The 23,904-nt window shown below is 46.9% G+C and overlaps 1 protein-coding gene across 1 annotated transcript in view; it reads left to right on the top strand.

The window, feature by feature from the left end:
* The window catches only part of LOC126536368 (cytochrome P450 3A9-like), a 357,446-nt gene that overhangs the window by 27,550 nt on the left and 305,992 nt on the right, over positions 1 to 23,904 (top strand). Inside the window, exon 3 of the mRNA XM_050183303.3 lies at positions 5,384 to 5,436. Within this exon, the coding sequence (XP_050039260.2) occupies positions 5,384 to 5,436 (53 nt within the window). The remainder of the gene's footprint in view (positions 1 to 5,383; positions 5,437 to 23,904) is intronic.

Raw genomic sequence — 23,904 nt, 5'->3', positions numbered from 1 at the left:
TACAATGTTTACTTTTAACCCTGCGTTGGCACTACCTTTTGGCTTGCGTCGCCAAGAAGCATTTAACGGAGTTGAACGTAGGTGACGTCTCAGGTCAGAGAACTTCAAGGAAGCCGCCACCAATTCAAGCAAATTGTTGAGACAGTTGGAACTACTTTTTTATTTTCAGTGCCAAGTAATATGGGCACGTACAAAAATGTCAACCAGGCCAGGTGAAGACATGAAATTTGCATCAAGAAGTATATGCTGGAATTCATAGGAAGTAGAATTGGTGCTGTTTACAACATCCCACTACCCTGCAGCAGCAATTATGTAGGGCAAAAAGGCCAGTGACTCAAGGACTATCATACGAAACATGCACACACCCTTGACACAACATGGAGGAGCAACATAGCTATTGATGCTGCTTTGCGCAGTTGTACGCCAAATTTTTAGCAATGAATTACACTCCAGACATATTTTCGAATCATACACAACTCGCAGAATTGCTCCTGCTATGCTAGCGTATAGAAGTATAGATCAGTTTCAGAAGCGTTCTGAATCTGGCTGCTTGTGCATGTTTACACGGGAATGGAAAAGGGCTAGAGACAGGACAAAGGGAGTATGTTGCTGTATCTGTCACCTTCACCTCGTCCTGGCAGTAGCACTGTTCGATCCCTTTTAAATGTTCATATATTTTGATCTCTTGACCACGCGACACGGCTGCGTGCTCAGGCTATAATTTTACCCTGTTATGTTGCCTTCTAATGTGCGCTTTTGGAATTATGTGAGCGCATATTCCCCTATTAGAGTTAGCTCAACACCAGCGTACAGTGACCTTACCAGTGGCTAAACTTAGTTACCATGGAGCTCATGCACGACAATGCTAGTGATCAGTATGCAGTGTTTTTGCATGCGCGTTAAGGCAACACTGAACAATTATTTTATAGGCGTAGGTTTCTGTCGGCTACCTCAAATCCTGAATTCCGGCTCTATCAATGTTTTTTAACATACCACTCATATGTGCACCCAAGTCAGGTATGAAACAATATCCCTTTCAAGTCGACGTGCTCAACCTGAACCAATTGGTTCCCACAGGAACAGAAATCATCAGTTTTCTTTTGGACGCATCTGCCACAATTACTCAGCTTGCATTGGCCTCGCCATTCCACCCATACTTGCAGTAATTGCCCATTAAGACTGCGTATGCGACACCGATATACGATAGAATGGCCCAGCTTACCTAAGAAACACCACCACCTAGGGACGCTATAACGTAAAGGTATTCCAAACTTTTCTATTCCAATTCTGGAATCATTCCTCCGCCATAGGCCAACAACTTTTTTTAACCACCCGCACTTCGCCTGTCTGTCACGCGACGTCACGAAAACCACGGTAACTCCCCATCTGATATGATGTGAACACACTCACCATGGATGACTGCAAAGAACAAAAGAAAAATAGTTATTTCTGATTCGACGCCTTTTCGCCATTAGTCCTCGGCTATAGGTCAAAAGCTTTCGCGCTGCACCCACTTCAACTGCCTGTCATGCGACGTCACAAAACCGCGATAACTCACCGCGTCAAAGTGAGGTGTGCGCGTTAAAAATGCATTAATATGCCGAACAAAACTGAATTTTTCTCTGAATAGCCGCCGGCTGTCCCGTTCTGAAAGGAATAAAAGATGGCTGCCGTCGATCGCTCAAGCACTGACTACTCGCCCCTGCCGGAGAGCATGGGTTTATTTGCATAGAATAATACTTTTTGCAGGGCTATGTAACGTTTTCGAGCACTGTGGGCAAGTTTACGACCTCGCTCAGTCAAATTTTCTTTGCTGGTCCTTTTTAGCCGCATTTCTAGCCTTCCGTCGCATGCCACCGCGATTGTCGACGAGCCACCCCAAGCTAAGTAAGGGAAAGCGGACCAATCGCAGACGCCGCACCACCCTCTTCATCCGGTTATCGATGTTCAGTGCACTGGCTCGGCCCCATCGAATTCCACTCCACTTGAGCCATACTCCTCGCGTCTTATCAGCCAATTAGATAAGACAAGCCCCTCAGTGCAGACAATGTTATTCGTTTTTAAAGCGAACAAAAGTGACCGCCTATAAACGAGGAAAGCATTTGATTGGTTTTATTAAACAACCATGCGGGTCACCGTCCGATGTTTGCGTCGGCGGTTACGGAAATTTGACGTAAGGAGATCGGAATAAAACCAGATTGAAATAGTTTTACGTCATAATGCCCCAGCATACTGCGGTGGCACAGGTAATGCTGGCAGGACCCCACGGCTGATAAACTGAGCGCAAGGCGGCAAACAGACGTCCTTCTCTGCATGGTAAGATCACCGATGGCTTTTAATGGCGGAGCCAACAAGAGTAGAGCAGTGAAAAACCGAAGCTCTTCGTCGTCTGCAAGGCGACCATCAGTGTCCTCTTCTTCCCACATATGACAATATGACAATATTGTGGCAACTGTGACAATATATCCAACTGTGACAATATGTATTGTTTGAGAGTAAAGTGCGTAGTTCGTTTACGGGCCTCACTAGGCTAGCGTCAGTTGCCCCAATGTGATGGAGAAGGCCACAGGCTTTCTCGCTACCGAAAATACAGGTGGTGTCGGGAGTGGGATCCTGTTTTTGAGCAAATGTTCGCTAAAGCATATCTGCGTCAGCCGGCCGATTGGAAGACGCGACGAACGGGAACCGTACAGGAGCCTAAAGAAGCGTTGTCCTGGAGAGGCTTCGTCAGGTCGGCAACATTGGTTGTATTTTATTGCGATAGCAAATATATGAACAAAACAGGCGCATTTCTGCCGTCGCCGCGAGGTTCTGTATAAAGTCCAAGGGCAATAAAATCGTCGCCGCGCGCCGTATACTATTTGTGCGAGTGAAAGATTGCGAGAGTGAGCCGCCGAGCGCGGCACAGAGACTGACCTGCTGTTCCCGGTGTGTCCCCAGCTCACTGCGCTGCGAAGCCTGCTGGAGTTTATAAGTTTCACGGGAATAGACACCCTATAAGCCCCTTTGTTGCCGCTACAACGCTGGCAACATTACTGAGGACTGCCACCTGTCGCGCATAGTGGAGTCTATTAGGCCACATCCTCCATCTTTCTCTATCATCTTTCACTTCCCCTTCCTTCTCCCCTGACGACGCTTCGCCGTGCTCCCTCACGGGTTGCAGAATTAAGCGTCTTTCGTTTCTTTAGATCCCTATCTCTCTCAATCTCTCGTGCGCGAGCGAGGAAGGCGGGCTGGAAGCGCGCCCTCTCCTTTCGCGCGCGAGGCACGGCGGTGAGACGAGGCTTGCGGGCGTTCTTCTCCGGCTGCTGCTGCTTACGGATGGATGGTGAATGTTATGAGCTTCCCCTTTGGAACGGGGCGGTGGGTGACGCCACCAAGTTCTTGCTATTATACTGCCTAATGTCCTACCTAGGATGTGAACTCCCACAACCAAATTTTCTGACCCCATTTTGCGAACTTTGCTTTTGTACGTCTCCGTTTTTTGTCGTTTACCTACTTTTATTCAACCAATTTTCCAATCGCCTCTTACTAATCTCTATTGGAGACATGTTTACTTTTCCCCTGCTCTCGCTAAACCTAAGGGCTTCAAGGGGGCCAGCGATGCCTAAATCGACCACTGGGAAGACGTCTTAAGATTTTGATAAAACATGCTCCATCATTTCCCTAGCTTTACCGCAACAAGCACATGTTTCTTCTTCCTTCTTACATCTCGCTTTAAATATGCGTGTTCTAGGGGCGTATAGGTGGGCCACCCCCGTGCGGGCGCCCTATCTTGAAAGCGATCTGCGACGTGTCCAACGTACGCGCCCGCGCGGGCCTCATCTACAAAGCGATCTGCGATGTTTACAGAGTGCGCGTAGTGCAGTTAGGTTCGTATGCGCTGTGCTTTTGACGTTTCGTTCGCGTTGAAGCGAGAGATGCATGAAAGTCAATTTTATCACTGGTGCTGCAGGAATCCTCATTCCACCATTTTGACAGCGAATTTTCGCACTCGTCGAATGGGATGTGTTCATGTTTACCTTGGCCCGCGTCACATTGTGCTTGCTTAGTTAAAATGCGTTGGCGGGCTAGTTGGTTTGAATACATCATAGAATGTGTAAGCGCAACTGAACGAGGACGTAGACAGAAGCAGACAAACGGAGACAACGCTGTCTCTGTGTGTCTGTTTCTTTCTACGTTCTCCCTCAGTCGCGCTTCGATAGTATATCATTGTTAATTTAGTTACTAAGCGAATGTGTACAAGTTTATATGGCCGATAAAACTATTATCCTAACTTCGTATAGTTGTCTCCTAATTTGCTATTCGAATCGGTACTTCGTCCTTCGGGCGATAGTGCGACTTTTCTCAGCGTGAAAAAAAGACCTCTCTTGTTTGCTCATCCACGCATTCGCTTCAGGTATATTGGCCACTCCGGAAGGCGTTTCTGTTCTATGCCCACATGTTCTCGACACTGACCCTTTGGCTATCAGCCAAAGTTCACCACACTGCACCAGCTTATCCCAATGTGCAGTATTTTCTGACAATAATATTTCAGAATTTTAGAAACGCCGAGGGTTCGCCGTTTTATTCACGAGCGTATTTACGACACTTCGTAGCGTCTTAATACGTTACGGGGTGATTTTGGTCAAGATTAAATCACTGGTGGCAGCAGCACTGGATGCAGCACGCTGGACGCCGCGCGAAAGTACACATGACGTGAACACGTATGTTAATATACGGGCTTGCCTTGTCAGACTTAGGTTGCTAACTCAACGTTGTTAAACTTGGAGTGGCGTTTTGAAATACCATATTCACAAATGATGCGCACTGAGTTTGTCCGTGCACTGCGGTGAAGTTTGGCGAATGACCGCAAGGGCAATATACAAAATTCTTGGGTGTGACCTCCTTCTGCAATATATGGGACCCTAAGAACATCGCTACCTAGGTTCGTTCTGATTGGCCGCAGAATAACCCTAGGCAGGCATCGCGCTGTGCTGACCACAGCGCTTGACACATTGGATGGTATTACACGTTGCATATGATAAAGTAAACAAAAATTGCATGCATCGTCGTTAGCAGCAAATTATTTAAGTGACCGCTTCATTTGTGCTATGCTTCAGATAGATTCCAAAATGTACGTTGCATGTGCACATTTTTTGTTCTACTTGCTTCAGTCAAGGCTTCCACTTGAACACCGTTTTTCGGTGAGAAAATGTTCCAGGCCAGAGGAATGCGCGCCACCTTCTTCGTGCGCTCTTAGTATAGTTGTTTTTTTCTGGCACTTCAGACGACTCCCTGGCCCAGAAGAAGAGTGATTTCTTGAGCGAACAGTTTGCTATTTGTGTTAGGTAACTTGTGAATGTAAAGCTCACTGGCGCGATCTTATTTTTAATATTTGCAGCCACTTCACATCATTTGGCAAGAGATTTACAAGCAACACGGACCTATTACAGGGTAAGTTTGTGAGAATTCGAATTAGAAAAAAAAAAACATATAATATAGAGCATAGCACATAAACGTTTCTTAACTCATACATATTAAACCGATATACAACGTGTGATGAGCTGTGTCACTCGCGCACTTCGTTGTGCCATTATTCGCGCCTTAATGTGCTGCATTAAACGCACTGCGTTAAAATTATGGGTGAATAGCTCCGTATAAGGGCCTTGTAGACAAGAATATGAGCTTTTCTTACGATACGACCCCCAGTATAACCAAGTTTCCAAAACCAATCCACGCCTCAACTGAAAAACATAGAAGACAATAAATGAAAAGTATGAATTATCTCCCATTGTGTGCTGTTGTATTAAGCAATCCTCCTGCGAAGGCGCCTTAAACTTGAGCGCCTTGCGTGACATATGTCTCAGCGCAATTTTAATGGCATAGGGAATGCTGCGTGCATATTTTGCTGAGACCACTTGTTGTTCAATACCTGCAATTTTTTCAAATTTGCGAAGGAAGCGATAAGTTAACAAGTTCACTCCAGATAAAATGACAAATTAATGGCGAGCTGCATGAAAGTTGTTCAATTTCAACATCGCCACTAGCTTTCGAGTTAATGGACAGTAATCTGCCATAAAGCACTGTGTCATCCCGGACGGCGAAAAGAAAGCACGCATGGAGTGCTTGTCGAAAATCGCAAAATGTTGAGAAATTCCAGGATGCAGTATCCATGTGACTTTTCACAGCTCTGCACGTTCCCTCTTCGTGTAACTGTACATGCAAAGAAAAAAAAAAGCTTTTACCATGCGCAAAACAAGGAGACGGCTACTTTTTCAACCATAGCTAAATTATTTTTGTGGAATGTGACAATTACATTTAAACAAAGAATTGTTGGTGAACGTTCCTAACCTATCAGTAAGTACTAAGGACGGACTTCTTTTCTTCAGGTCCTCCTTCGATGACTTCTTGAGGTCTTCCCATTCAATGACTGATGTATAAAAGCCGACGCGCTTCACCTGCTGATCAGAGTTTCCATGATCGCCGACTGTGTTCACCGCTATTGTTGTGTTTTGAGTGCAGCCTGTTTTTGAGGGCACAGGTTCACCCAACAAAACACTAGGTTCGCCATTCACAGTCTTTCCTTTCTTCATCGTTCCTACCACGTGACATCTGGTGGAGGTGCTGGGTAGGTCCGGTCATGAACGGTAATTCTTGCTGTGCAGATTCCAGTCGGAGTTGTTAGGTGTCCTCCAGCTGTACGAATTTGAGGGCCTTCCCATGCAGTCTTAACTTTCTTCAACTGGGGGGTGATGGGCCCACTCACGACGGCCTAATCGGCTCCTGTGTCCACAAAAGCCGTCACTTCGTGGCCATCAAGAAGCATGTCGAGGTCGGTGGTTCTTTGTAGTGCGTTTCAGTTGGGTCTTGGCGTCGGACCACGGCTGCGCCGTGTTGACCTCTGGCTGGAACGTCGCGTCGTCAGGGCTTTTTTTGTTGGCGTATTCTTCGCTTCGAGGCTTCGTAAGGGTGGCGACGTGTCGTTGACATGTCGTCGAGATAGTCTTCTCGGCGTCTTCGTCGGCGGCAGAGGATCTTCTTCAGTTCGATGAACAGCAACCGCACCTCCATCGCTTGCTGCTTTTAGTTTTCCGGATACGGGCTGACGGACCGGCCACTGGCTGGGTCAGTGTATCGTCGGCGCTGCGGTGACAGGTAGCGGCCTGGTGACGGCGAACGGGACGGTCGTCGAGGGCTTAGCGAGAAGTTTTTACGCCGCTATTTTGGACGCTACAAGATTATCCGACGCATTGGTGCACTCGACTATGAGGTCATGCCAGACGGCATTTCGCTATCAGCGGCGCCGTTCACGACCTTAAGTGGTCCATATTGTGCGACTTATGCCGTTTTACCAGCGCTAACGAACTCCGGCACTTTGCATAGCGGAACTTTGGGCCTTCTTTCTTTTTTGGAATGTGTTACTTTGGACTTTGTTGTTCTGTTACTTTTGTTTAAAATGTCCTTTTGGGTTTCGTGTTCCTCTTATGTTCGGAGGATCGGGACGATGTCTTCTAAGAGGGGGCATTGAGACGTGTACTTGTTTATCTATATCGGGCGACCACGTTTTACCGCCTAATAAATGTGATCGCACGGCGCAGGATGCGCCTGCATGTACCGGACGTTTCTCGAAAGTTGTCGATGGTTCTATCCGCTGTCTGTGTTCACCGAGCCCTTTGTAATCTGAGTGCATGTATGCGCGACGCTAATGGTGTATAACTTTCTGGAAGACACGTGGGCACCAGCGATTACTCTGGGACATTCGATGACTTATGTATATAAGCCGACGCCCTTAACCCGCTGATCATATTTTCGACGAGTCCTGACTGTGTTCGCCGCATTCGCCGTTCTTTGAGTGTAGCCTGTTCTTAAGGGCACAAGTTCGCCCAATAAAACGCTAGTTTTGTCATTCCCAGATTTTTCTGCTTTCTTCACCGTCACTACCACGTGACAATATGCATGCATATAGTCACGTTGTAAAGACGGTGAAGAACACAGCAGTCAAACTATGAACGACGAAGCCAACTTTCTATTGAGGGAATCACAAAAGCAAGTGACACTCGAAGCACTGCGATACCGGTGAGTCAGCGTCTCCTAGATAGCAAAAGGTCGGTGCACCTAAATCCATCATGTTATGATACTAGGCCCGAATGCCATCACGCCACGCTTCGAGCACAATTTCGGTTCAAGTAGCATGATGTCATCAGGGTGTCTGCCAAGGTGACCTTTCCGAATTATCTGAGTTTCCAGGTTTTCCTCGAGTACCTTTGCGAAATTCCGTAAGTGATAGGGTACTTTGTTTTAAACATTATCAAGACGGGCTAACACCCTGTCGCCCGATGCTGTTACTCTTAGTGAGCACGTTAGAAATAAAAAAACGGCTTAATCCCATTTTAATATTGAGGAGTAGTGTTTATTTTATTCCGACAGAAAACAGAAAGGGGGGGGGGTAGTAAAATGCACAGCGAATAAGATATCTTCGAAGAAAATGGTAAAACCCATTGCAAATCGAGTTGAACATTCTCAAATACGAATAAAAAGGAGATGCATAAAGAAGGAAATATTTTCGAATACGAGCTGTCTATCAACTGATAGCATACTTATTGCTATGAGGCCCGAACTTTGTCACAAGTGAGATTCTCTGGCAAGAGCAGGTAAGTCAACCTGAACTGTCTTCACATGCTCTAGGCCCGCGCACAACGCCTCAGTCTTGCGCTTCACTGCTTTAAAGGGTTTATTTTGGTTTGGTTGACGGACACCTGCATCTGGGTGTCAGCCAACACTTTGTTTTTGAAGCTGCAACACGCTTCCTTCCGCTTCCATTCCTCAAAGCGCAGGTCCTTAGTCTTCTTGTTCTTGTTCCGCTGCGCGTTCGCCACAGGGACCAAATATTTGAAGCATCCTCTTGGACAGTTTTGCAGTCAACGTCTCATGTTTTCGGACTCCCTAGGGGCCACTAGAACGTCCGAAAATCGGGCACTTCGAAAAAATCAATGCATATCTTTTACTGTCTTTAAGGGCTCAAATCACCGTAGGAACATCCGAAAAAGCTCTGAAGGCCTGCCAGTACACTTATTAGGCATATCGGTACTCGTACTGTGACAAGAAATGGCGGGTGCATGCGTGTATATTTAAGAAACGCTTACTGTGTTCCGTGAGAATTGCCCCTTCCCACCCTTGTTATGCTTCACCGCAAGGAAGGTCGCCTATGCTTCACAGCGTGTAACAATGCTGTATTGAGGCGAAGCTAAATTTCAGCAACCGGCATTATGCAACGCGCCGTGCTTTCTGAGCTTCGAAGCCAATCGTGAGGACCACAAAGGCGCTGTCGGTGCGATTACTGACAGCGGCGAATTCTTTCAATGAAAAACACGGCACCGAATGGCAAGAACCTTATTAGCGAACGTCGAAGTAGCTAAATCTAGGGTTGCTGCCGTGGTGGCTACGGCTGTCAGCGGATCTGCGTGCGAGAACGCCGGTTCGAGGTGGTAAAGTAATCGAAATGGCGGTGGTGGTGTCTTTGATTATTGCCGTTTCGGACCTTCGGGCACGGCATACAGTCCGGAAAATCCAGCAGCGAAGGGTTTTCGCATTTGAAATTTCAGAGGTTCTTGTACACCGACCCGATAGGGTACGGGGTGGTGCCGCAAAGCCGTCCGAATCGTCGGGCTTCCGGAAAGCTGGTCGTTGACTGTACACTGGCAACTCCTCCAGCCGACGACACGGAGTAAAGGACCATTCGTTACGATTCCTCTGCTACTATAGCCAGTATTACCGCGACTGTTGTTCCCCTTCAATAAAAAACAGCTAATTTTCTATGATAGAATAAGAAATTCCCTGAGTTTCCTCGGAGAATTTCCTCACTATTCAAGATGCCTGAGAATTCTCGGTTCTCCCGGTTGGTAGATACCCTGCCACTCATAAAGTACACACGCCTCCTATCTAGGAGGAGTTGCGCGAGCACAGTCTGCAGTCCTCGAAACCTCATCTGCGATCAGACGCGTCCGCTATTTATACGGGGCTCAATGAACCTGCTCGCGTTGTTTCCGGTGCACGGGTAAGTTCAAGCATGTACAGGGTCGTCCACTCATAGTGTGAACACGGCTCAGCGTGGCATCGCTACGCGTAGAACCAGTGCGTCTGGTGCGCCCGCGCATCGAAGCGAAGGGGCGCAGGCGCACAGGTACCCAGGTCAAGTGCTTCGCGTCGTCTGCGAAGCGCTTGACCTGGACACCTTGACCATGCGAAGCACTTGAATGCGGAAGCATTACAGTGACTGCAAACTTTATTTTAAGTGTCCGGTGATTTGGGCGGGGTGGGGCCATAAGCACCCCAGCCTAGGTGACGGCCTCGAGTCCTTGGACACGGGCGGCTTCCTCGGCGTGCCGGACGACCCGCAGTTGATCACCGAGGTCGTGGCAGATCAGGGCCGCCTCCAAACGCGCCCCTCGGTTCCAGACTGCCATGTTTACCCCATTCGTCGGGGACTGCTGCTGCTCGCTGCCGGCGCATGCCCACAGCATGTACTGCAACGTCGCCCTGACTCCGCGCGCTTTACAATTGTCGGACGAATAAATGTCGGGGTAGTAGAGGTGAAGGATCACCGTGTTCGGGATATGTTTGTGTCTGCAATTGCCTCTACCCAACCGCCTGTTTCTTGTTAGGTTTGGCGTGCGCTGTTGGGTATTTGCATCTGTTCAATCTGTAGTGTTGCGTGAGTCTCTGACAGTGGTCATGCGGTCGCCCCAGGTCCGCTCCCGCATCGCTCTCGCGGTGGGCCAGACGTCGGGATTGCCGGCGGGCGCCCCGGCTCGGCATGTAAGTCGTCGAGCCGCGGCGTGGGCCGTCTCGTTTCGCCGCAGCGGAGGGTCCGTGTGGGCGGGGGTCCATACGAAAAAGCTGTCGTTTTGGCGGCAAATATTGCCATCTTGAATTGGAGATCCGGCCGCAAGCGTAGTTGCGTATCGCTGCCTGCGAATTGCTTATTATAGACAATTTTAGTTGGGCGTCCGCAACCAACCACGTACGCAGCACACGAGGTCGTGAGTACGTAGCTAAGCGCGTGCGCACGAAACGGCAATAGTTGGCCGGACGGGAAAGTTGAGAAGGGGATTGATGACTTGCATGAGTAAGAACCAGTAGTGTGCTACTCAGCGCCGCAATATGCCGCCCTCTGATAGTGTAGCCAATATCTGCCGGCACGAAGTCAAACCACAAGCCGGAGTCATATCTCCAGTAAGAGCGACGTCGAAAACCGCACTCTCGCGAACACGAGAGAACACGCGAGAGCGTCCCGCAAGGCCCGCTGAGCCCGCAGCGGACGCTACGCATAGTAAAACGATGTAATGTAACGCATTTTACTGCCTCATGCCAGAGTAATTTTCTGGTGCAAGGTAGTCTTCAAAGCTCATGAGCCGCAAAAACCCCAATGTCGGCTAACTTTTGCTTACAGTGCTCTTTTGAAAAGCTGCGGGCACACGCAAGATACCGTGCGAGCTCCTGCGTACTGCGCATGCGCACTGACGCCTCCGCGGGTTTGCTGAGTACACAGAGCTCCTGCGGACGCCGAACTTAAACTGTCTATTATCACCTCGGCGTCCGTGGTGGCCGCCGCGAGGGCTATCGCCGCTTCCTCGGCCGCCTCCGTCTCTTCTGTGGGTATCGTCGCGATCGTGACGCAAGTTCCTGCTCTGCGCCGGACCGGACCGCGGCGGGCCGTGACGTCGCAACACGTCACCGAGCGGCCCGCAGACTTGGTCCTTCGTGTGGATCGGCCTTAAAAAGAGCAATTTGGTCCGTCGTGTGGATCGGCCTTAATGGGCCGCCGCTACGTAAAGGGTTTCTTTGCTGCTGCTGTATTTCTTTTGCAAATCTTGCGCGCGCCTGTTGCGCCGGCTGACGTGATGCGTCGGGTGCATGTTCTTGGGCAACGGCGAAACGACAATGCGCTCGCGAATCGGTGTAGGTACCGCGACCTTTTCGCCGTGCTGCATGTGGTAGCTGATTCCCAGCGTCTCAAGGATGTGTCGTCAGGTTCTGTATTTTGCCTAACGCTCGTACTGCGCGACGTTGTGCGCTTCGATGATCTCGTCTAGGGTATTGTGCAAACCCAGTTCGACAAAATTTATCCCTGCTGGTATTGATCGGCAATCCGATGGCACATCTGTACGCCTTGCCGATGAGGTGGTCTAGATCATACGTTCAGTCAGCTGCCACTTGAGATAGGATGCGACGTACTTTATGTGGCTGGTTAAGGCCGATCCACACGAAGGACCAAGTCTGCGGGCCGATGGGTCACGTGATGCGACGTCACGGCCTGCCGCGGTCCGGTCCGGCGCAGAGCACATCCATACGGCGGACCGCCATAGCAGACGGCAGAGCAGACCAACCAGCTACACTCTCTGCCAGAGTGTTATCATTGTTATCATTCCGGCTCGAGTCCCACGCAGCCGGGAACTGCTCAACGAGGGATACAAAATAAAAAACCTCCTCGTCACTCCAAAAGGACACGGTGTTTAAAAAATATATATGCTGCACGCACGTGTAGGCCGAACGGCGGACATGAAACGACTGCCTTGACTGGCTTTTGCTGAGCTGAAAACTAGATTGGATTTGGCTGAAGACCCTCTGTTGCCGGACAACATTCGTTGGCTACGCCAAAATCGCTGCGGCTTGCATGCGGTCCGCCGCCAAAACTGAAGCGGGAAAAGCCTCTGTGATTTGTTGGACCTCTAGGGCCGCGGTCTTGCGCGGGCCAACGACAGTACGCACGAACTGGTGACGTCCTATCACGTGATGCGCGGACCGCGGTCCAAAAGAGCAATTTGGTGCGTCGTGTGGATCGGCCTTTACGAACGCCTGTACCAGGCGGATCATATTGCTTTCTTTCATTCCACTATGTCTGTTTGTGATACGTTTCAGCAACCGGATTATTTAATCGACCGCACGCTCTAGTTTGCGTACGGTTTCGCCGTTGTGGCCGTTGGCCGACAGGTGCAAGCCCAGTACACTGATGTTGTGAACATGCGGGATGACGGTGCCGTCCGATGTGACTACTCTAATTTGTCTGTCTGTGCGCTCGGCTGCGGAATCGGCGTTCTTAGGTTTGCGGCCCCTGCGCGTGGGTATGTAGAGCAGGAGCTCCGATTTGCCCGCGGAGCATTCGAGGCCCATGTGGCGCAGATACTCCTGCACCGCGTCGACAGCCGCCTGCAACGTTTGCTCTACGTGGCCGTCATTTCCCTCAGCAACCCAGAGCGAGTTGTCATCGGCGTACAAGCTGTGGTGGAGGCCTTCTGTCTCTGCTAGTTTCTGGGGTAACCCGAGAAGCCCGACGTTAAAGAGCATGGGCGAGATGACGGAGCCGGGCGGCGTGCCCGTGCAACCTATGTCTATGTCTTGTGATTCCAGCCCGCCGATCGCTATGCGGGCACGGCGGCCAGTAAGGAACTTCCGTACGTAGTCGTACGTTCTCTCGCCCAGTCGCCATACTCGTATGCTTTCAAGTATCGCGGCGTGTTTTGCGTTGTCGAACGCCTTTTTGAGGTCGAGCCCGAGTATTGCTTTTGTGGATCGCGTGGGATACTCTACGATGGGGTGTTCGAGTTGTATGATGAGGTCCTGCGTAGAAAGGCCCCGATGGAACCCCAGCACCATGTGCGGTAGCATGTCTGGTTCCTCGAGGTAGTTGGTAAGGCGTGCGAGAACCGCGTGTTCCATGACGTTGCCGAAGCAGGACGTCAGGGATATTGGTCAAAGATTGTCGATGTGTACCCGTTTACCCGGTTTGGGGATCATAATTGTCTGCACAGTTTTCCACGAGCTCGGTATCGAGCCCGCACTACGCTCCAAAAAAAAATTTAGACCCTTCGGGGCTTATCTTGTCCCGAAACAATAATCCTCATGAGCCTTGCTTGCGTTTCCTCTCTTGAAAACTCGGCGCTCGCTACTTTCCTGTCGACAATGCTGCGTCAAGCTAATAACGCGCAAGCCGTTCGTGAGTAGGAAGTACCGGGCCCGCAGCGTTAATGAAAGGAAATGTGGCCAAGACAGATGATTATTTGTTGTGGACAAAATACACCCTAAAGGGTGTGAATTTTTTATTATAGTGTACTCTTAAAGAAAATTACACCATTTGGTTTGCATCTTGCCAGACAACAATATGCGTCATGTGTCTTGTCCGCATTTCCTTTCTTTATCTCTGCGGGCCCGGTACTTTCAAGTAATGAACGGCATGCGCGTGATCAGTACGACAGAGGATTCTCGACGGGAAAGTAGAGAGCACAGCGTTTTCAAGAAAGAAAACACAAGCAAAACAGAGGACTATTATTGTGGCGTGACAGGATAAGACCCAAAGGCTATACATTTCACCAAGCGCAGGCGATCGAGGTGGCTTCGCGGGAAAAAGCGCTTGACTCACTGAAGCATTTTCGGGCTGATTTTGTCTACAGCTTGTGAACAAGCTGCTTAGGCCATATGAATGGACAGCAACAAGCTTCTCAGCGCATGAACGACTTCGCTTTCTTTTTTCTTCTAAGCGATGAGGGTAAAAGAACTTGGGTCGCCTAGTTCACGCGAAGGAGCAGGCAATTTTCCAGCACGGTTAGCGATGTTTACTGCCACATGTTCGTTGGTGCGTGGCTGGTCCAGATAAGCCCTACCGGCAGGTTGCGGCGCACGCCTTTTATACGTCTCGCGCTTCTGCGCATTATTGACCTGATAACAAAGAGTGGCACTAGGCCGGACAGCCCAAGAACAAAGTTTTTTTTTGCGCGCTCTTTATTCAGCTGGGGCCATTTTGTTTTGCTGCCACAGCTGTTGTTGCAGTGCATCCGTAGAAACCCATGAAAAGCGCGCTTTTCATGGTTGTGGTCATGACGTGATGAGCGTAACGCATCGTTGCGTGCATCTCTTGGTGCTATAACAAAATTGGTTAATTAACTTAGGAAAATTGCCGATGCCCATAATAAATTTCACAGTAAATTATCGAGGGATTGTTCAATTGTGCATATATACTTGATCATGTTTGTCATCGATTCTACCATAAAGAAGGGCAAGAAGGTACTTCGACACTAACTAGGGAGTGACATCTCTTCCACGGCGCTCTTATTGCCGTGTTACTGTGACTTGTAAGTGTGCGTGGATCGCTTTAAATGATGTAGGAAATTGCTCTCTCTGGCATAGAAACTTATGTGGTAGTTTTTTTACTTGCCATTTTCTTCTTTCTACGTTAATAAAAAGATGCAACTCATCTTTTCACCGAAGCCGTTCTCGCACATGTATCGCTGGGAGTCGCATTCTTATTTGGATGAATCTTCGATCTTCTTAGATCAATCCTTTGACAACGTTGATAGGCTGATGTAAAATAGGTGTCGCGGATGTCGTACTTTCTTATTTATTTTTTGTACGTCCCTGGGGAAATGAACGCAGCATTCGAATGCTGTTTCTATCAATTTCGAATAAATGGTCGGCATAGAAAATCTATAAACGACGCGTCCATGTTATCGTCTACATTGTGTTGTTTGAGAAAGATGCAGGACAAGGAAGTCAAATGAAAGAGGAAAGAAACGAGTGCCATTGACAAAACATTTCCTCGAAGTTAGACACGAACGAAAACGCTCACGAAAAGACGTGGTGAAGTTGCAGCCACGTATGAGTATCGTAAGCTGACAACAGAGGGTTGCGTGACTTAAGGAAAAAAAACGAATAAAAAACATGCCCAGCTTGCACTAGTGGTGCAAGGCTGGAGTCAACAGCGGAGCTTGTGATCACCTAGCTTTTACGTGGCTTGCCTCAATAGTAAGTTTTTCGAGGTTACGCTAGGTCTTGCTAAGTTGTTGGTAGGCTTGCCATAAGTCACTTCTAGGTTTTGCGATGTAGTGGTAGGCTTGGCTATGTAGTTTCCAGGTTTTGCTAAGTTGTCTTTGCGAGCTTGACGCTGGAAGCATAGAGAAAGAAATTTCAACAAGGGCGGACACTCCCATAGAGCCCAGTGGCTGAGTTGACTAGCGCACCAAGCGGATGGTAATTATACCTTCAGGTTTCGGTTCCGGGCGCACGCGTTTTGAACACCAGTTGGTACTCGCCACGCCGGCTCCGCTGATTGGCGCGGCATTTTTTTTTCTGCTTCTACTGCTGAAACGCGCGGCCTTGGCGTGGAATCGTTTTATGATTTAGTAAAAATGATTCCGAACTATCTTTACAAGCCTTCACCGAATTAGTGCCACGTACAATTTCATAAAAAAACGCAAGACATCTTCTGAAATGATGAAATGTTTATTTTGCTCCATATAAATGGGCTCCTTGTGCATGTGCTCCTTGTCCTTGTGCTCCGGGCTCCTTGTGCATTCATCCAAAGTTGTGGCACCAGATAATCAGCGGCTGTAGTCGTACGAAGCTCCACCGGATGCCATCAGCTGAAAAAAATAAATTATGAGCGTGTATCATTTTGGTATATTGACCTAACAGGAATGTTGCGTGTAGAGGCGAAACGTGCGTAAGTAGTGAATGAGCGACCACATTTCGTAGCAAATAGACTCCTCCCAAACAGTGCCATAAAATCTGGAGAAAACATCCGATTTTGAAGCATCCCTTCCTTCGGACATTATTTCTTGCACTCTAAGAGCACAAATACACGAGTGACTGCGCGTTTCCAAAATAACTTGGCCTCAGTCGACGCGATGGTACGCCAAGTACACAAAGGTGGCTGCAAAACAGGCTCTCAGTCAGACCATGGTACACGCTCGCAGAATGCCTTCTAGTCGCACCAAAGACAGATTCGTGGGTGCAAATCCTGTTTTCAGTCGCTCAGAAGACAGAAATTCAAGTTCTTGAGCTCCTCGGCGTTATCTTCTACGCGTGCTGCTGGCGCAAGCAACACGCTGCCATGTTATCACTCTCGGCAATCTCTCGTCGCGTTTTCGATAAGCGTGAGCACCGAAATGAGGTATACGTTGTTGCAGAGCCATCGAAAGCGTCACGAACTTGTCCCACTAAAATTCAGTAGACGCAAAACTAACTCTCCATGGCCGGCTTGCTTTTTTGCTAACAGCTTCACAACCCCAGGTGCGGCGAGCATGCCTCAAAAGTATCCCAAAAAGTTACGAAATGAATTACGATAATTTTTGGGGAAAGAGAATGCATCACGAACTTCTCCCAGTAAGATTCAATACACGCGAAACTAACTGCGGCACGCAGCCGAGCTGCTTTTCGCTAACTGCGCCACTACACCGAGCGCAGCCACGGTGCTTGAAAAGTACCCCAAAGAGTAGCGAAACTAGTTACAATAATGTCTGGGGTCAGAGAAAGCGCAAAAACGTTTCCCTGCAAGATTCAGTACACGTGAAACTGCGTCACACGGCCGAGGTGCTTTTCGTCACAAAGCCAGGTTCGGTGAGCATGCCCAAAAACTACCGAAATAAGAGATAATAATGCTTGGGCTCATACAAAGCGTCGCAAAGATCTCTCAGTACGAGTAATTAACTCAAATTAACTAGGCTTGGACGGCGGAGCTGTTTTTCGATAACTGCATCATGATAGAGGTTCAGTTTAGTGCAGTAAGCCTTAATGTGTTTGCAGTGCGTCGCAGACGGTGAAACAAAATTCCTCACCTTGCTGTAGTTCAGTACTGCAGCGGTGACGTGTCGAAATGCAGACGGAACACAAGAGAACTCCGGGAGCCCGACAAACGGGCTGCATCCAAAAGAGGCGGGTCACCGAGCACTCGAGCTTCATATGCGCAGTCGGCCTCGCTCGCCCCTGTGGCATGTCTGGCGCATGACGTATGCACGCGCGTCAAGGCTGTTTCACATGCTGCGGCTGGAACGACGAAAATCGGTGCAGTCGCACGCGTCGCAATGCGTTTTTAGAGAGCCCATTTCACATGATTGCGATTTCAACAATGCGACTGGTGCGACGCCAAGGGTTGCTTACTGCCAGGTTTCGTGGCACACGCTGCATAATTGTTTTATTGTAATGAATAAGTCGTTTACATTATAATATTGGGTTCTTTATTAGGAGCAAGTATTATGCGTGTTTTATGGTTCTAAAACGTGTTGAAATTAAGATTTGGTTTTGAGTGCGCAACGGCCGTTTCTCAAGTTCAGTGCGACATGGCGCGCGTGAACAGCTGTTCGCAGGTGGTTCAGCGCTGTGTGTTGTCTCATCTGCCTTCTATGACCGTGTCGTTCTGCCTGCGCCACAACAATCTACAAGATAACATATCGACAAGTTCAAATAGCTTCCCTCACCGCATATGCAATATACCGAATTCGGCTGCCACGAAGTCGGCGTGACCACCCAACAAGTACCTCGCACTACCCGTGCTCGGTGTCAGCTTCTGGAGAAATGACGTGTGTATATTGCTTGTGATTGCGCATGTGTGGTGCCTGCTCCTAGCCATATTCTTGCGTCAAACGCAACAAGCACCAACCCGAAAGTGCGCGTGTGCTCCTGAATGTAGCCGCAAATGACCTCTGTGATTACTGGACAAGGAATGAAAATGGTGTTGTGAATATATATATATATATATATGGGAGTCCTCTCTAAATAATTCTAAAGGCGCAAAAGCCGAGGCATGACATGTTTTGAGCAGTTACCGTCACTTTGTAGAAACCTGTAAATTGTAACATAACATTCTAAAAGACACGCTTTCCATCCACTTTGTTGTCCTGTGTCTCGCGCTGGTAGTATACTCTGAACTTTTGACAAGAATACCATATCAATACGCGCTATCCATAATGCCGGATCGTAGGCCCACAGCAGGCGCACTCCCGTAGGGTTTTCAGCTTTCTGCTCAGCCTCGCACGTCACTCACGGTTAGCCTGTTTTGTGGAAATAAAAATTGTTAATAATTATTATTATTATTATAAATTATTATGTATTAATAATGTTATTAAATATTATAGTTTCTTCACTTTAATTTACAGCAATCATCCATATTTCTTAATCTAGTCATGCATTTAACCTGTATTAGATCAACATTGTTACGAAATGCTTATGGGAGTCATTTCAAGCTAGATTGCTCAGGCAGAGAAGGTACAAATGCAAGCCTCAATGTTTATTCCAATTTGGTATTCCTAAACAAAATATATTGGCAGAATTTTATGCCTGCTTGCATTGCCTGCAATTCAATGTTCAGAGCTGGAAAAACTGATTCCTTTTCTTGTTGTTGAAAGGCTGCTTCAATGTCGATAGCAATCTATAATTATTCATTTAGAAAGTGTTAAGCAATGACTATATCTCTAAGCTTATCAATCCGTGTTTGTTCCATGAACACAGTTAAGTTTTCTTTCTCCCTCTCATTGACAGCCATGGAATGAAACTGTTCACTTTCGTAAGTATCAGGACGCAAACATTCTGGAATTTGTCCTGAGCATTTGTCTGCATCCTATAGTGTGCATGTTTGTGTCAAGTTCTGTTGTTGCAATCGCAGTGATCTACGCATATTGTTATATTGCAACAAGCGAATTTATTAAACTTTGTTTTGAAATCTACAATGTGGCCATGCAGTAACGACCACATTATTAAGCAAAAGAAAAACTGCAGGATCAGTGTACGAGTTGCAATCCATGCGAAGTGAAATTTTTGTCAAGTGGTCAATTAAATGCTGTTAAAGTAACTGTGATATATAGAATTTGTCTTATTTTCAATAATCCAACATGTTGTCTTTTGCAAGGTTTACTTATGCACTGCTTAGCTCACCACGTTAACGTCATGCAATTTTTATGCACTACATTGTTCACAAACATACCAAAATGCAAACGGCAGTTAATGTAGATGCACACTGCGAGACATTAACACAGTACCGTTTGCTGAGCAGGGAATGGTGCGAGGTGTATGCAGATGAATGAATGATATGGCTTATGTACTTATTTATTTATATACGTGGCAGGCTCCAAGGTTGGAGAATTATGGGAGGGGGAATAAAAATGTAGTTACAAAAGGAAGAAGGGTCCAACATTTAAAAAAAACAGCAATAGAACAGTACCAATACAATGCACCAACGAGCCCAACGTGTTTTACTGGCCCAACATTATACAATACTTAACAAACAATAACAGAAAAAATTACTGCCTATGCACCCTGTACAGATGGTAAACCAGCGAAGCTGAAATGTGTAGCCTCGGTGTTTATCACTGCGTTAATTCCGACAGTTTATTCAAGTCTTTCTTTATTATTGGTTATGCCTTTTTTTCTTAATGAGGTTATGCACACGTTTGGCTTGGGTTTATCACATGTTTTATTTGGAATGCCACACATCGCGCATTGCAAGATCACCATCATGGAAAGTGCAATGAGTGGTTCATTGTGTTAATCCGGCGGGTCCGTCAAAGTCTTCCTGAATTATTTAGGCATTTGTGTTTTGTAATGCTTTAATCATAGTATGTATGACTCGGTTATGCACTGTAGTTACCAAGTGTTACACCGGGGCTGCACATTTCATTTAATTAAATACAGGGAAGAATTTTTGAACCCATTGGGAAGTCGGAGAGAGACTGGTGCATGTGCGCTCTGCTGCTAGAGAGAAACGACGTCACTATCGGTCTAGCCAATGGCCCACCACACCTTTGCTGTGAGAAAATTATGACATCATGATCTTGTCTTAACCCCGTCACCCTCTGTGTCCCTTCCCTGCAATAATGCGTAGATAAATGTATGTTTGAAATGCATGAGCGTTTCTATGTCTACCCAACAAGAAATTTCTCCGTCCATCAAGCAAGACGAATGCAATGGCCCACACCCCCCTAATCAATGGCTCATACCCCTACACTAGGGTTTTTGGGATTGGACCATGAGTCTTTTGCCTAGGCATATACAGCTTGACTGTAAATAAAATGAACACCTTTCTGCTAGAGACCAAGACGATCATGAGGCGCATTAACAAATGAAAATTTATTGAACATGCCGAGTAAATGCTGGTTGACAAGCAATAAGTCGATGTTACACAAAAAGCAGAAGCAAACACTGATGTGTGTCCATACAGATCCCAACAGAAAACGCATTCATCCCTGAAAGTTTACCAGAGGACATGCTGACAAGATTCTCCCAGTGTGTTTGTATCCACAGCTTCCATAATTTCTCTAGGCAGCCGTTCTCTACAGAATGCTAGCTTCCTCCTCTACAATGCACTCTCGAAATCTGAGCGTGCATTGTAGAGGAAGAAGCTAGCATTCTGTAGAGAACGGCTGCCTAGAGAAATTACGAAAGCTGTAGATCTAAATATGCTGGGAGAATATTATCAGCATGACATCCATTAGAAATGGATGCATTTCCTGTCGGAAAACACACATAATTTTTTGCTTCTCTTTTTTGTGTATGTTCGGTTTATTGATTGTCGGCCAGCATTTTACGCAGTGCGTACATTAAACATTTGGTTGTGAGATCATCTTGGTTTCCTTGTTCATCCTATGTGTTCTGTTGTGTCATTTGCAGCCAGGCTATTCATTATTTTTTTAGGCTGCAACAAGTCACTTGAATGACCCTTATGATGCTTCTCTGCATCTTATAAAATCTTTTATTTGGTCAATGTAGCAAGAATGTATAGTGTGAAGCAGTAAGAACAGGGTACACTAACTTCTAATTAAAAGGTTTATTGTGAAAATGCAGTGATGTATAAAGGTTACGAGAAAGTAGTAAAGCAATAAAACCTGATAAAAACTAGTGCTTGATGAAACCAAACATAAAAGCGGGAAAGGGAGAAAATAGATATAAATATACAAGTCCAGGGAAAAAACATTGTGATCACCAAGTGTGCATGTGGCTACGTTCCAAGAAACTCGTTTTTTTTTCAATGGCATGGAACAGCAAGAATTTGCTCGCATAAACAAGCTGTCAGTCTGTCTATTGCAATAACAACAGTGTTTCTTGAAAGGTGCTGGCATGCAGGACTGGCAATTGTAATGATTTTTTCCTGCACTTGGAATTTTTCTGTATTTTCTTTCTGTAGCACATTTATTTATGCTTGGCTGCATCAAGCACCAATTTTTATCTAGCCTTCAAAGATGTCTTTTTTTTCTGTGCAAAATACGGGGAAGACGGGATAAGGAAATTCAAGGCGATGAGCATAAGGACAACAAGGTGAAAGCAAGAGCCAATGTTTCGACAAGTGGACCTTGACGAAGACAAGTCCACTTGTCGAAACGCTGGCTCCTGCTTTCACCTTGTTCTCGTTTTGCTCATCGTCTTTTTTTTTCTAGTAATTTGTATAACTCGCCACATTTTTACAATAAACCTCAGTGTAAAGTTAGTTCTTATCCATCTCTAGTGTCATCCTTTTGAATGCTGCTTCATGCTATGCATCCTTGCAACATTCGTGTGTGTGTGTGCGTGTGCACGCGTGGATTTGGATGTGAAATCAGGCCCTTGGGCGGAGGTATCATTCTTCTCCTCTGCTGCCTCATGAATTCATTAAATATAGTGCATTAGAAATACGATGGACTAGAACGAAGTGAACACACAAAGCGCTTCGTTCTTGTCCGTTGTCTATCTTTCGCGCTTTAGTTAATACTGAGTACACACCAACTCGCTCGGTTTTCAGTTCTTATGTCAGGCTTATAAGCCCGCTTGTGTCCTGGAATATCTGCATGGCGATGTGTCCTCTAATTTAATTTCTGGCGATGTGCTTGTAAGTCGCATGTCAATCTCCTGATTTTCCTGACAATCTCGTGTGATGTGCAGGCCCAGACAGTTTCTGGTGAATCCATGCAGATGTGCAGGGTGTTATGCAGGGTGTAATCTGCACTACAAGTGCTGCTTTGATTGCTTTCGCTTCAGGTTTTCTAGGCGTAGGATGACCTGGAATGGTACTGACTTATATGGGGTTTAGTTTTATATAGTGTCATGCTACTGTTACACAGCTATTGCCACATCAGTTTACTATGTGTGCCTGATTGCTTCCATATTCATGATTAGCAACCTCCTCTGTGTGTTTGGTAGTAGCATATAGTCTCCTGGCCTAATTGTTTGCCCCATATTGCACGATATGGGCCTGTTGTGTTTTAAGTTCAGGTGCTCCCGAGGTTGTTTCTGAAGGGAGCGGTAGTCGTCTTTGCATCTCATATGCTAGCTGGCATAGTATTTTGGGACCAGGTTCTGAGCTCTTGAGGCAAAGGATTTGTGCTGCAGGCTGCAACTCTACTCTGTCTAGGTACCTGTTCGTTTGCTCTTTCTCATAGAGGTCTTCAAGCATGGTAAAGTCCGAAATACCTGTTATTACCCGATGCCTGTATTCAATGAGTTGTCTTTTTTGTGTGCTGCTGGTAATTCATGCTGTACCATACCTTGGACACAAGCACAGCATGTGCGATTTCCCATAGTATCCACTTGTCCACGCCCCATAATTTCAAGGTTATTCTTTTCACCAGGTGTAGAATTTGCGTCCAGGCATGGCATAATTGTTTCACCCATGTGCTGGCTCTGCCGTCATGGTCTTACACTAGCTGAGGATTTGTGGATGTTGACTTGCGGGTATGTTTCTATTGGGAGCACAATGTGCAACGATTGCACACTGTGCTACTGGGAGCACAATGTGCAATGTGGAGTAGTTCTTGATTCTAGTCTTTTTTCCGACGTCAATGTAAGCTGACGTATCAGAAAGCGAGAGGCCAGACTAGCCAAGAAAGTCTGTAGTGTTGTGGAGGGCTTGTTGCATCATTCTTGATTTCTGTATAACTTTCCAATAGATTGTAGTACACCATAGGCTGTAGTACTTCTTGTAGTATGCCTGTGTTGTTGGTGTGGATGGGCCAAATGTACCTCCACCTCTTACCTGGAATTTTCTGTCTTTCAAAATGTTAGTGTTTAACTTATGTGCTCTACCAGAAATTTTTGTTCATCGTACGTCTTATTAGAGTAGCATGATGTACTACTGTTAAAAGCCTCCTGACTCTCTTCATTCTTTCATAAGCGGCATTACACAATGCCCCG

This window comes from Dermacentor andersoni, chromosome 3 (assembly GCF_023375885.2).
Source record: "Dermacentor andersoni chromosome 3, qqDerAnde1_hic_scaffold, whole genome shotgun sequence".
NCBI classification, from domain to species: domain Eukaryota; kingdom Metazoa; phylum Arthropoda; class Arachnida; order Ixodida; family Ixodidae; genus Dermacentor; species Dermacentor andersoni.
Note: the sequence above shows the minus strand (reverse complement) of the source record. Positions and strands in the feature narration are given on the sequence as shown.